Genomic DNA, 14,070 nt, shown 5'->3' with positions numbered 1-14,070 from the left:
GTCATTGATATGCTTCTACACTCCAGGAGGCCCTCCACCCTCTGCTTATATTAATCCATCTAGATACCATTTTGATTCTTGTGTGTGTTTACAAGTCACTCCTACAAGAAATCAGAAGTTTCCACCATCCTTTCCTCAATCCTGTCATGACCATCCGCTGCCTGCCTCTCTTCCCATTTGCTCTTGAAAACGATTCCTTAGAGAGGCAACTCTAAAGTGTCCCATGACCAGCCACATATTCCATTCTAGGACCTCCACAAGGTGTTTTAGAGAAGCTTCCCTTCAAACCACTGGGGAAGGTCTGCCTCAAACTGCCATCCTTCAAGCTTGCCTCATTATGGCCATCACTTCAGCTTGCAGATTTTCAGAATTGCACTCCGAGAGCACTCTTGAAACTTTCACAAAGAGAGGGTTGTCATCTGTACCGACCCAGCCTTCCTTCCTAAAGTCGCTGCTGTCTTCCACTTGCAGCAAGAACTTGAGAGAGGAGAAAAGAGTTGGCATTCCCTGGACATTTGCAGAACCTTAAAAGTCTACATTGCTCAAACCAAAGAGCTCAGGTGGACCGAATCCCTTTTCATTTCCTTCCACTCCCATTTATGCACCATTGTTTGCTGGATTGTGCCCAGTGTGACTTTTTTGTTGTAACGTAAGATACTTGTGCCCAGTGTGACTTTTTTGTTGTAACGTAAGATACTTGTGCCCAGTGTGACTTTTTGTTGTAACGTAAGATACTTTTATCAGTGACACTAAACTTATTCATCAGGATAATGGTATTGGGGGTTATTGCGCTTTTTTATTATGTATTTTCTGATTTATATTCTGATTTTATCCTGTGAACCACCCTGAGACCTGTGTATATAGGGCAGTATATAAATTCAATAAAGAATGTAAAATAAATATACTTAGCATGATTTTGAAAAATGTTTTTAGAAGAGGGAGTTATAATCTCTTTAGTCTTACATAAGCTATTTAATAACCATTTGTAGTATACACCAAGAGATGACCTCTTTGTTGTGACACTGCTAAATTGCCACCTGTGTTTAACTTTGTAGTGCTTTTTTGAGTAATGGTACCCACGGCCTTCCTGCAGGGGATTTACTCTAAGACCCCTATTACTCAGCGTCTATGTCCATGCACAATGAATGAAGTAGAGGACTTCATACATTTCTTTTTCTACTGCCCTATTTATGAGCTAATAAGAACTAGGCTCCTCCTCTTGATCCCGTCCACCATCACATCTAAGGAAGACTGTTTGAAATCGCTTCTTGTGGACGCAAATCCCCAAGTTACACGTGGAGTGGCAATCTTTATAGTGCAGGCCTTGAAACTCAGGGCTACTCTGACGGGGTAGTGTGTCCCAGACCTGGACCTGTCTTAATTCTTTTATTACCTTTTTAACCTAATGTCCCGAGCCTATTTTGGGGCCATTATATGCTTTATATACATTCGCAGTAATATCGCTTTGAATTTTGTTTGGTTGTTTGTCTCTAGCATTTTATTATTATTATTATTATTATTATTATTATTATTATTATTATCCTGCTATGGCTGTATGCTAATGCAATAAAGGATTGATTGATTGATTGAGTAATGGAGTTTTTGTTTTTTTTTAAAGCCACTTACCTTGTGCATATCTGGAATAAAATTCCAGACATGTATTTGAATGACTAGTCTTGTTATGCCAGTGTTGAATCCACCCCTGCCCCCAAGCAGGCTGTGTCGATAGGTGGGTTTCTTTCCTTGGTTGACATCTGAGCTTCTCAAAATGCTTCCAGATGTAGCTGATTGGGCCTCTGAATCAGAACTGCTCACTGTTTCACACGGTAGCTCTAAATTCAAGGAAGAGGAAGCACCTCTGTTTCTTTGAGGCCTGCCCTCTTGCAGTACCCGATTTTGTCTTACTATTGCTATTGAGAATGGTACATAGATACATTGATAGCAGAAGATGGGCAGAAAGCTGCTAGGTGTTTCTTCTAATGGGATTTATTAAAAGTGATACCTAAGAAGGTCTGGGTCTGGTCACTCCCTGGATAGGAGACCACCCGAATGCTTCATGCGTGCTGACTTGAATTTCATCATTTAACAAAGATAGGCTACAAAAGAAGTCAGTGGTACCTGCAACAAAATGTTGCAGCGTGGCCTGCTTAGCTTCAGGATTTTCTGTTTCCTTGTCCACCAAGTTTTCCGAGTCCCCCACCATCCACAACAGTGATCCAGTCTTTTGTAACAACGAGGCATATTCAATGCCCATTAAGCTTTTTTGGGGGTGGGTGGGTGTGTCCCCCTTTGGGTTCTTTTCCAAAGTTTCTTTGTACTTACACAAATACATGAGCTCCCCCAAGCCTGGTGACGCCTCTCTCTTATGCATAGATGGTGTTGTTTTCACTGCATAAAGAATGACTTTCTGAACATTGAGATCACTATTAGTATGTGTATTATATGATAAATAAGTGTTTGCTGGCCCCGTGGGCCCAAAGGAAGAGAACACAACCATTGAACTGATACTAAATAGTAAGCAGTCTGTAACACATTCATCCCCAGTGCTTTTAAATTTCCTATAACTTTCCTGGGGTAAGAATGAGGTTTGGAAACAAATACAATTCTGCTTGTCCCAAATTATGCTGAGACATTCAAGTCACTTTGAGAACCCATTCCCCAGTGTAAGCACAGTAATTGTGCAGCCTTAATTTTGGTTGCATGCAAATATGTTAAAAAACCCCTGAAGTCTCTTTTTAAGAGTGCTGCTTAATGTTTTAGGTTGGGCTAATGCCTCCAGACTGTTCATGTTCTCTGCATGGTTTGCACTGTGCAGCTTTAAAGAAAATGACACCCCCCTCCAAAGAATTTATAACCTAACAAATGGATTAAAATCAGTAGTTAGGGGCCTTTCGGGGGCTAGCCTTGGTTGCATATGGTTTGTTCCCTTGTTCTGATACTCTAGCTTTGACCTGCAACCCGCAGGTTGAGAATATGTGGATTAGATAGGTGGCATTGCATTCTGGGAATCCCCCAACTTCCCCAAGTGAAACCTGGACATGGGTTCCTCAGTGGTAAGATCAGTAAAACTTGCAAGACCCCCTGAAAGATATTGGTTCTCTCAACACTGATCTTTTCCTGCAGTGTGCAGCTACAGAAGGGTGTTGGATGTGTTCTGTGTTGCAATACTAGTTATTACAATTGAAAATACATAGGGTTATATCTGAGTTCTGCAAAGAAATTGATGGACCTAAGTTGGTAATGTACACTCAGCAGAACTAAGATTAGGTGCAACATATGGGATAATAGCCTTTGTGCTTGTAAGTCTTTAGTATCTGGGCAAACGGCCTCTAGGGGTGCAGTTTTCACCAGAACCCTGAACTTCTCTCTCCCCAATATGAGGTCCTGATCTGGATCTGCTGCATCGTCTAGCGGTTGCTACCTGTAAGTTTTTTTTGGGGGGGGGGGGGAGAGAAAGATAGAGATATGCATTTGTATGTTTCCAGTGTTACGTCAAGTGTGATCCTTGTGTCAGTGGTTGGCGGTACGGTGTAACAAGTTGCTCCATCTTAACGAGTCAAAAATGAAAAGGGTTTTCTGGCTGAAGAAAGCCTGAAAATCAACAGGTTACCTAAAACAAATGTAAAACAGAAGTAATAAAATGTGTTCTGTGATTTGCTAGTGGCAAGTTGTAAATACAAAGCATCGTCCTCAAACCTGCGAAAACAATGAAGGAATTAACAACACGCACGCCTTATTTGTTGTATTTATTTTGCTAAAATGTAAGTCTGCCGTACTACAAAGCATAGCTGCTTTGTACAGGTGTTAATCTAATATGTATGATAATGGGAAGGTAGAGGAGTTAACAGATAGTTGTTTAGTTCAAATATTAGTCTACCTCTTTATAGCAGAAAATTGAAATCAACTCCATCTATTAAATGCTAAGAATACAGCTAAATGGTGAGAATTGATTTTGCTGCCTTCTGTGCCTATACAAGTTCTTTCTTTCTATTTTATATTGTATCTAAACCAGAAATTTAAAAGAACTGTATCTGTAAACGTGTAATTAGCTGAGATATTAATGGGCTTTCTTGCTGAGCGTGGACTTTTGCTCCTCCTTTCACATGAACAAGCAAGGAAGCAAACCAACCAACAAACAAACCAGGAAGTCTTTCATAGCTTCCGGTTTCATCTGGGAAACTATGGTTAACAGCTTTGGAATAAGCTGAGCTAGTAAGCAAACTTCAACACTTGGTGTGCATGCAAGCAACAGGTGCATACATGTTTCAGCTTAAATTGAGATGAATTGTCCAAACTCACTATAGTCTTCAGCTATGTTATTAGTGGCAGACATATAGTATTGTAAGATTCATGTTGGAGTTGACATGGGGTTATCTTATTTTATGCTAGCAGTAATATTGTGTGGTAGGTCAGGCCAAGAGGAATTTGCTGAAGGACTCCCAGGTAGCATCATGGCTAAGCAAAGATTAGGTGAACCCAGGTGCCCCCAAAGTCTAGCACTTGTTCTGCTGTGCTACACTGGTGTCATTCTTTCCTGATTAAGATTTTTTAAAAGAGAAATGTGAGATTATTATTGCAAGCTTACATAATAAGGTATCAGATCCAATTAGTGATATCCACATCATAGTTTAAGACACTTGTGGCCTTAAATTCCTCTGCAGACTGCTTGGGCATTTAAATTCTGTTTTTTTTTTTTCAGACTTGCCTAGACAGAGATCTAATTTTTCCAATGTAGTATTACTGCACTAAGACTTCTTTGTATTTTTGAGCCTTACGTTCAAAAACTTGTTGGGATCTTGCAAGGAGTTGCCAACATTGACCTCATCATGCATCCTAAATAACAGTGTGTTTGCCAAGCGTTGTGGAAAAAAATGTTGCTGCCAGCAATATTTTGGTCTTATCGCCACTTTCAGTTTTTTCTGTGTTTTAGGTGTTCTACTAAATTTTTGATGTTCCTGTCAGTTAGGAATTAAAGGGTACAATAATGTTTAAGAGATTATTGGTAAAACCCTCCCCATTTATAAAGTAATCAGAGGGTATACACAGGATGTCCTTTGAAAGATTGTGACTTCTAGGCTTTTGAATAAGTGGGCAGAATTATTTTTTAAAGTGTTGGTTGTGCCAAGTCTGAAGCCAATGTTTGCCCTTACCTATTCCTTCTTATTTAGCAGGCACTGAGGAAGTGAATCAGTATGTATGAATGGGATGCACTAATTTCCAAAAAGTCTGAAATAAGAGCATTGGAAACTATAGCTTGACCTTCAAGAACACTTTCCATTTTGATTCCTTGCCCCCGATTCCTTGAATGCCCTCTGTATCTGTAACAGAACCTGTTTAGATTGCCGGAAGTTCTAGGGTCACTTCTAAGGTGTGGTCCCCCAGTACATGTGGGATTTTAGCCGGGCTTGTTGGACCATTGACCTACATGACTGACAGGGTAAACCATGTGTTCGAAAACCTATCTGATAGTGTTTTGCATGCGCAGTGATTTTTAAGAAAGTTACTCTGTCACGATGTTCTAATTGAATGATCGTCTGATAAGTTTCCAGAGAACCTGTGGGGTTTCTCAGCACGCAGTTTGAAAACTAGTCTGAAAGTTGATTATTATTTTTTTAAGAGGAGGGAAATATTTAAAGAGTTGCTTTTGTTATTTGAATTAAAAACTGTTACATGACAGCCAGGACAAAGATAATGCATAACGAAGCTGGATTGTATGGATGGTAAATTCAGCTTCTGTACCAGCTATTATCTTAAAGATGTGTGCTATTCAATTCATTGTAAAAATGCTAGCGACATTTGTTTTTGAGATGCAAAGTAGATGGGAAAAGCATTTGCTATGGAGCAGTTTTATTGCCACTATTCAACAAAGGGCAAAGACCAATAAGAACAGTTCTGTAGAAAAGCTTTGCTTCTGGTTTAAGAGTTAAAAGGGCAAAATATTGATGTTTCCCTTATTCTGAACGATTTCCACAGCTTAACAACTCCTGGAAAGAGAAAAAGCATAAAACTGACATTTAAAGAAGTAAGATGATTTACACTATGTCCAAAACTTTGGGTTAGGAAACAGTTTTAATTTTTTTTTTTTAAGTAACTTGTCTGTTAAAAAGTGTTTTCCTTTTGATGCTGTTTCCCAATTGGATAGACTCCTTCAGCGTTTCTAGGTTAAAAATATTTGCATTTTTGGTTTTGTTTTAATAAGGATCTGTAGAGAAGCTTTTTTGTTCTTTGTAGCTAGCTGGTTTTTTATATCGATCAGAATGCTTTCACATTTGATTCTGATCTCAGACCTACATGAATAGAAGCAGCGATGTTGAGAGAAAATGACAGGCTACAAAATGTAGTCAATTTTCTTTCTTTTAAATGAGTCCTAATCTTCTCTTACACTGCTCCTGGGAAATGCGCATTTGACGAAAAGGATTTTTAAAGGGAATTTTGGTTTTTGATTTTTTTTATTATTATTAAAAAAAGATAGTAAATGAGTAATATATATATATATATATATATATATATATGGGGAATTATTTTATCTGTGACTGTCTTTTCCATTGGTTTACAGCTGGTGAGTTGGGTTGCAGCCTCACCTAAGTGGGTCACAGCAGAAGCACTACTGCTATACAGTTGTATGTTATATACAGTTATATGGTTTTAAAAAAGAAAGAAAGGGAAGAAATGGGTCCCCAAATTAGTGTTAGGGCTAAAGGTGCGTTGTGGGTCTGAAAAGATTGGAAATCACTTGTCAGGCAAGTGTTGATTTCATTGATTCATGAGCATTCATGTGTGAACTTGCCCTCAGAGGGTTGACCACTTAAAGCAGAGCTTTCCAAACTGTGTGTCGCGACATGTTAGAGTGTCGGCTGCAATGTGTCGGTGTGTATCGCACAAACGCTCCCCACGCTCCTCCTGGGGCTAGAAAAGGGTTGGTTTAACCTCCGGTTTGCTAGTAAAACTGAATTACTGTGTTGCACAATGATGCAAAACTGAATTACTGTGTCGCGAAATGATGCATGTCTAAAAAGTGTGTCACCAGCATGAAAAGTTGGTAAAGCTCTGACTTAAAGAGTATTTTCATGTCACATAATGGACTTGAATGTATGAGGACATAATAGGCCACCCCTTAGTTTAACTCCTTAATCCTCATCTTTCCCTACATGAACCAAGCAAATGTAACTTCAGGGGCACACATTTCCCCCCTGCTTACATATTTCTGTGGTCTGACACTGTAACAACAAAAACAACTTGTTAGTCGCTTGTCACCCAAAGGTTTCCAAGCAACTTACCTCAAAGAAAAATATACAATATATAATAGCAGAGGGGAAAGGGGGGATTCATATAATACATTAATATTTCAAAAAACATAACATCAGTGGAAAAACAACAGCAGCAAAACGTACTAGCCATATAAATAGATGGTAAAGTCCTTTATCCTGCCCTGTAAATTCTTGTGTAAGCTAATGATGCTGTGGAAATAAAACCAAAGAGGAAGGTTATATTCAAAAATATTTCATTGTGTCGTATTTTTATAAAGGTCATTCATATTTTTGTACAGGTCACTTGAAAGTGTTGTGATTTGAAACAATGGATGAGCAATCTCAAGGCATGCCAGGCCCTCCTGTTCCTCAATTTCAGCCACAGGTAGGACATTACATTAGTTGCTCAGACTAGGTAGGAAGGGGTACATTAATTCAGAATTTAAAAGCCCAGAGAACTTACTCTGACTTACATTTTGCCGATGTTATTCTGTTCATTTCCATTACATACTGTAGCCCTAGAATGGTGCTATGGATTTTTTTCCTTTCCTTTTTTTTTTTACTGTTGCAACTTGGACTCCAGTTTGTTTGTTTGTTTGTAACTATACTATGTTTAAGGTGAATCACAAATCAGTTCTTGTAGAAACACTAACGCAATAAGCACTAGTCTAGCTTCAACAACAATAGAAAAACCTTTTTCAAAACTGAAGGTAAGCTGGATTTTGAAAAGCCCTGTGGTGGCAGTTGTTGTAAAGGTAAAGGTAAAGGGACCCCTGACCATTAGGTCCAGTCGTGACCGACTCTGGGGTTGCGGCGCTCATCTCGCTTTATTGGCCGAGGGAGCCGACGTTTGTCTGCAGACAGCTTCCGGGTCATGTGGCCAGCATGACTAAGCCACTTCTGGTGAACCAGAGCAGCGCACGGAAACGCCGTTTACCTTCCTGCTGGAGCGGTACCTATTTATCTACTTGCACTTTGATGTGCTTTTGAACTGCTAGGTTGGCAGGAGCAGGGACTGAGCAACGGGAGCTCACCCCGTTGTGGGGATTCGAACCGCCAACCTTCTGATTGGCAAGTCCTAGGCTCTGTGGTTTAACCCACAGCGCCACCCACGTCCCCACCCAGTTGTTGAGGGACGACCAATTTATCTCAGATGGAAGTCATGAAGCTAGAGCTCCTCTCTGTGATGCGCTATCTTGTCCCCTCAGGGCAATATGGTTCTTGGGTAACCCTTTGGTGGTGGCTGAGATTGGTAGAGAGGCCACCAGTAGGAGCTTTGGGAGTTAGTTGGTGGACAGCTCTGTTAGAACATCCCTTAAAATCTGAAGCGCAGATGTGCCAGTACAACTCAAATTTCTGTATCATATAATCTTTTTGTGTAGCTCCATGGGAATGCTAATATCAAATAGTGACCTGAGAGAGAATGCAGTTTGCTAAATCATAATTGCGTCAGTGCAAATTATGTATTCAGAAGTAAACGAAGAAACAGTAGCAGAACCAAGTTTCTTCTTGGATTTCGAAAAGCATACCAAGAACGAGTTTGTGTAACCCTGTTTTTCAACGGAGTGTCGGGACAGCAGCGAAAAACAGTCTAATTAAAAGGATGAAATGTTTTTCTGATACATAACAAGTTTTAAGTTACAAACGAGGAGTGGGAAAGTTGTTAACATTCACAGATTTCAGCACAGCTGTTGCTTTGGAATTTGAGCCTATTTACACCTCAGGTGGTAGTCATGTTCCGCTGCTATACACCAGTGGTTTGTCGCCCATACACTAAGAAGTGTGATGGGGAGATGTATGCTTTCAAAGATGATGTGCACTTTTTTTTGGCCAGTCATGACTGTCTGATGTACATCCACACACTGTATTTGTATGTGCACATCTTCACTTTGAGGATACCAAAATACCAGCTGAAGGTACTGTCATAACCAGGATTTCTAAACACCCTTGTTTCTAGACCTGGTTACAAGGGAACCCACCCAGGCTAGCATTAACCATAATTCACATTGGTGTAGGTGTCCAATCCTGAAATAATTTGAAAACTGAAATTAATAGCTTTGTGAGTAGGTGAATGCTTTTAGTTTTGAACTGTTTTAGAAGTTTTAACTGCATTATTTTTGCATTGACATGTTGCTGCCCTGGGCTCCTTTGATGGAAGGTGAGGGATATATGTTTAATAAACAACAAAATAAAATAAATAAATAATCCAAAGCATGTTCCTGTGACTGCCTTCTGATTTGCAAACTGCGGTTTGCAAGGAGCCAGCACTGGGTCTGCCCAGAACATGGGAGAGAATGGTTAGGGCCCCGATAATCTAGCTCAATAGATGGATTATGTTATGCCAAAAGCAACACCCCAGCTGAGATGTGGAAGTTGTTGCCGCTCCTTTTCTTTTTAATGTGCTGGTCTAAGATGCAGTGTGATCTTTACCAAAATGTATGTAATATGTTCTCTGACCAACTGATGCTCCCATTATGCATGGGTTTATTGCTTTCCCAAATTGCATAGTGGCTGGGAGGGAGGCCCGGGTGATAGTTGGGAGATGTGCAGCTATGTTCCTTCTCATGTCAGGTCTCCACGTCTAAATTGTATGACAAGACAAGGGAGCAGATGAGACAAGCTGTCAGTCAGCCACACTGCCCTTTGAAGAAAGGCCATTGGGGCTGGGGAGGCAGCGGGGGAGGTGCTGCAAATGGGCTGTGAAGTTTACATACACTGCCCACTGTTAAACAGATTACCTCTAATGAAGTGTCTAATGCTCAGGCCATATCAGTCTAATCCTCGGTGGCAGTTCATCCCTCAACTGCCAAAAAAACACCGCCCTCTGGCCCGCTCTCGCCACTCTGGCCGCCAAACACAGGGAGGTGCCCAGTCTTAATAAAGCCAGACAGTGTGTGATCTGACATGCAAATGTAGGTCATTGCATATGTAAATGTGTGATTACAAACCTGCATGCCAAAACACATTAGTGAGACTTTGCTCTCAGCATGCGGTTGTCACACTGCCTTAGTAGTTCACGCTAATGTTTGTCAAGTTACTGCGCAGACAGAGGATGCAATTCCCAATTCAAATTTTGAAATATATGCTGGTTAAACAACCACAAAACCCCGTAGCTTAATGAAGCCACTTCCTGGTTCTCTGCAACGTGAACATTTGAATAATAAGAGAGAACTCCACCAAGTTTCTCTGTTTCTACTCTAAATGCTGCAGATAACCTCATTAAATCTGCATAGGCTTCACTTTGAATATACATAGCTGAATTGCTGCAATACCATCACTATCGAAGCAGCAACGTATTTGGATGTAGGTGCTTTTAAGGAACAATAATTTATTTTTGATTGTGTAACTGAGCATCGGGGAGGCAAAAGCCCTAGAATCATTTCTAACACCCGCTGCAGTTCAAAGAAGACTAATTGAGTACTTACAGCATTTAGAATTGCTGCTGTTTTTGCTTTTAAATTGAAATGCAAGGGCACAAAATGACAAAATTGTTGCCGTCCTTCATTTTGTTACTGTTTTTGTTTGGATGCTGCATGTCACAAGAGTATGCAAAACTTTGATATATAAAATGCTTGGGATACAGAACAGAGAACAACCTGGAGTATCACTGACTCTCGGTTTTCTCTCTTACAATCTTTGCTGTCTCCTCCAAAAACAGGAGAAGCCAGTTACAGGTATATATTCTACATCAAATGGAGCATATCCAACTTCAGAATACAAACAGTTAAATATAATCAAGAACTGTGGATCTTAGAACTCTGCATTTCTGCATCAATTTCCAGATCTCTAAAGCAATCTGTTAACGGTTGCTCAGTTTCCATATCTCAGTAGTAGATAAAGCATTGGTCACAGATAACATTGCAGGTGCATGTCTTCAATGCAGAAAGAACTTGCTCTGATTCCAGGCCAGTACTAATCCATCTTCTTAAACTACAATTTTCAGAAGTAATTTGGCCTGGGTTTCCCATCCTTTTCTCCTCATCTGTACTGGACACTAGGAAGTTTTCTCATACCTCTTGGCTAGAATGTCCACTTACGCCTAGGAACTATGTAAACACTGTTAAATTGGCTGACACTCAGAAGCACATACATGATCATGTTTCTCTTGAAAATCCACAACTATACATGTATATTTTAACAATATGAGGACTAGACCTGAATCCTTAAAAGGAATACTTACGATATCAGGTGAAATGGGAACAAACAGTGTTATTGATCACAACTTATCACCCTAGTCTGACTTGTCAGAGGACTTGTCGACAGTAGGGGAAGGACTGTAGGTCTAAGTGCCACTGACAGGAACTCTTATCTGCAATCCTATGCCCACTTACCTGGAGATAGGCCCCACTGAACTCACTGGGATGTATATCTAAGTAAGCATGTATAGGGTTGGATGTAATTTTCATTTATTTTTGTCAATTGCATTTGTGTATAAATATTAATATTCATTTATATTCCTTTTTACAAAAAGTACACAAGGTACCTTTACATAAAACCTAATTAGAATGTGACCCAGAAAGTAAACAATAGAAACAACAGTTTAATATGAAGGCAGATAAAACCATGATTTTAAAAAGCCCCACAAATGAAACTGTCCTCAGTCCTCACCTGGGCACAGTATCAATCTCTCTTGACAGACTGAAAAGGCCTTCTTCTGAGTGCACCTACCTAATCTTGAAGGTATTGGTTAGGAACATTTTGGGAGGATTGGAACCTAAAACCTTTTAAGGGTTTGAAGTTCAAAGTCAGGACCTTGGGTTGAGTCTAGAAGAAAACTGCCAATCAGTGACAGTGCAGTGTTGACACACCAGACACTTGGTGATGTGGTGGAGCTAGGAAAGGGTTAGTTCTCAGTTTTCAAACCCAGTAACTTAGAATCCATTCCAAACTGGATGCATACTGACTTTCCAGGGTTAGGAACCTAGGCAGTTCCAAAGCAAACATAAGGAAACTCAGAACAAATACACCCATATAGTTTTTTGAACACTGTGACTGAGTACTGCTTATTTCTGCCAGTGCACACATACTTGCCTTTTTAAAGCCTCTGTACTTTGTCCAGCCAATCTCACATTCATGTTCTTAAAGCTAATGGTATAAGCAACTGGCTGTTGGGAGGGGGGAAAGTATGATTGCACATACTCCTCCAGTATGTAAAGTATACCTTATGTTTTCTTGTATCCTTGACTGCAGAAAGCCTTACGACCCGACATGGGCTACAATACTTTAGCAAACTTCCGAATAGAAAAGAAGATTGGCCGTGGACAGTTTAGTGAAGTTTACAGAGCCACATGTTTGTTGGACGGTGTGCCAGTAGCTTTAAAAAAAGTGCAGGTAAGGATGCCTTGAGCAATGCAATGAGAAACTTGGCTACTGCTTTTGGTAAGGTTGCTTAATGTTGTTTTATATATAAGTCAATAGGTAACCATTGTTTTAGAACCTTTGTGGGGTTTTTTACTTTATTTTTGCATTTTGCATTTCACAAACCATAACAAAAAAGAAACAAAATGCAGACATCATATCCCCTTTGACTTCTCGGCCCCCCTTTTGTGGATCCTTATGTTTTCATTTTCATTCTGCCTCTTATCACTAAGTCCACTGCTGATTCTAAAACAATTGGAGTTAGCATTGTTTTAGAACCTTGCTAATTGTTGAAATACCGTTTTATAAAAACAATAATCATAATTGTTTATTTTTATACTACTTTTCCACAGTAAACAATGCTCAAAGCAGATCACAACATCAAAATGATTACATAATTCACAAGTCATAACAAAATATAAATAATCACATAAGAAATTGGCTACTCTCGTATTAATAAAAGTACAATAAAATTGTACAATTCACTGATAACAATTCTTAATAAAATCTATCAATAAAAATACAAGAACATAACTTACGCATCTGCAAAACTAAATTTTGACTCCGAGCAACAGCAACAACCCCCACTCTGATGCTCTCTAGGTAGCAGCAACTTTCATAGCTGGAGTCATTCTGTGCCCTTTGCTCTCAGGCCAGGTGAAGATGGTCCAAACTGAGAACAGGGACCAGTTCACACAGGACTTTTATCCACCATCCACTACCCAGGCAGCAAAGTCTCTCACTTCCGAGTGCTGCCTTTGGCTGATGGTACCTGTACCTAACATTCACCAGCCACAACTTTTGTGGCAGTTCTTGCCTTGAAGAAGCCTAGCATCAGCATGTGGCACCTGCAGGCAACTGTGGTATCAGGATTCTGTCAGGGCTTATTGCTGCACTGACACCTGTCCTGAGGCTGCTGAGGCACCATTTAAATTTTCCACAATGGCCCCCGGCTCACCCCAGGGCATTGTGGGAAATATAAATGGTGACTCTAGGCCGCCTAGCATGGATTGCTGCACTGCGGCTGCTGTCTTCACCAGATATCCTTCAAAGATATCCTTCGAAACCTGCAGCCAAGTCCTGAGTAGGAATAGGTGGCTGTGATGCTATGCAATGGGTAAATGGAAGAAAGATCTAACATTTTTGTAACAGACATAGGATTCAAAATATCTTGGCTCTCTGATTATTGTGCAATGAACTTTAGACATCAAAAAATGTTTCAGACTTGAGCCTTAAAAAAAATAGGATGACAAGGCTGGCTGTACTGCTTCTGCCGCTGCCACCTAAGGATTTCTGAATGCTTTTCTAACCCTGAATACAATAACACCACCTCTGTCCTCTTCATGTGGCATTGTGAAGCTGTAAGTTTAAGGTGCCAGGTTTTAAGGGCTGTGCATGTGTTCCCTTCCCTTCCCTGCCTCTAACTGCAGTCTCTGTGTGCTGTTTTTAAAAGAATGAGCTTCAT

General features: G+C 40.1%; 1 protein-coding gene across 5 annotated transcripts in view; it reads left to right on the top strand.

The window, feature by feature from the left end:
- The window catches only part of NEK7 (NIMA related kinase 7), a 96,581-nt gene that overhangs the window by 16,458 nt on the left and 66,053 nt on the right, over positions 1-14,070 (top strand). For 4 of the 5 annotated variants that reach the window (XM_079981692.1, XM_079981693.1, XM_079981694.1 and 1 more), the window contains exons 2-3: positions 7,547-7,632; positions 12,438-12,578. In XM_079981692.1, the coding sequence (XP_079837818.1) occupies positions 7,576-7,632; positions 12,438-12,578 (198 nt within the window). In that variant the 5' untranslated portion in view covers positions 7,547-7,575. The remainder of the gene's footprint in view (positions 1-7,546; positions 7,633-12,437; positions 12,579-14,070) is intronic. The other variant, XM_079981695.1, reaches the window with a different exon arrangement.

This window comes from Podarcis cretensis (genome assembly GCF_951804945.1).
Source record: "Podarcis cretensis genome assembly, chromosome: 6".
Lineage (NCBI taxonomy): Eukaryota > Metazoa > Chordata > Lepidosauria > Squamata > Lacertidae > Podarcis > Podarcis cretensis.
This window is presented reverse-complemented; position numbering and strand designations above follow the sequence as displayed.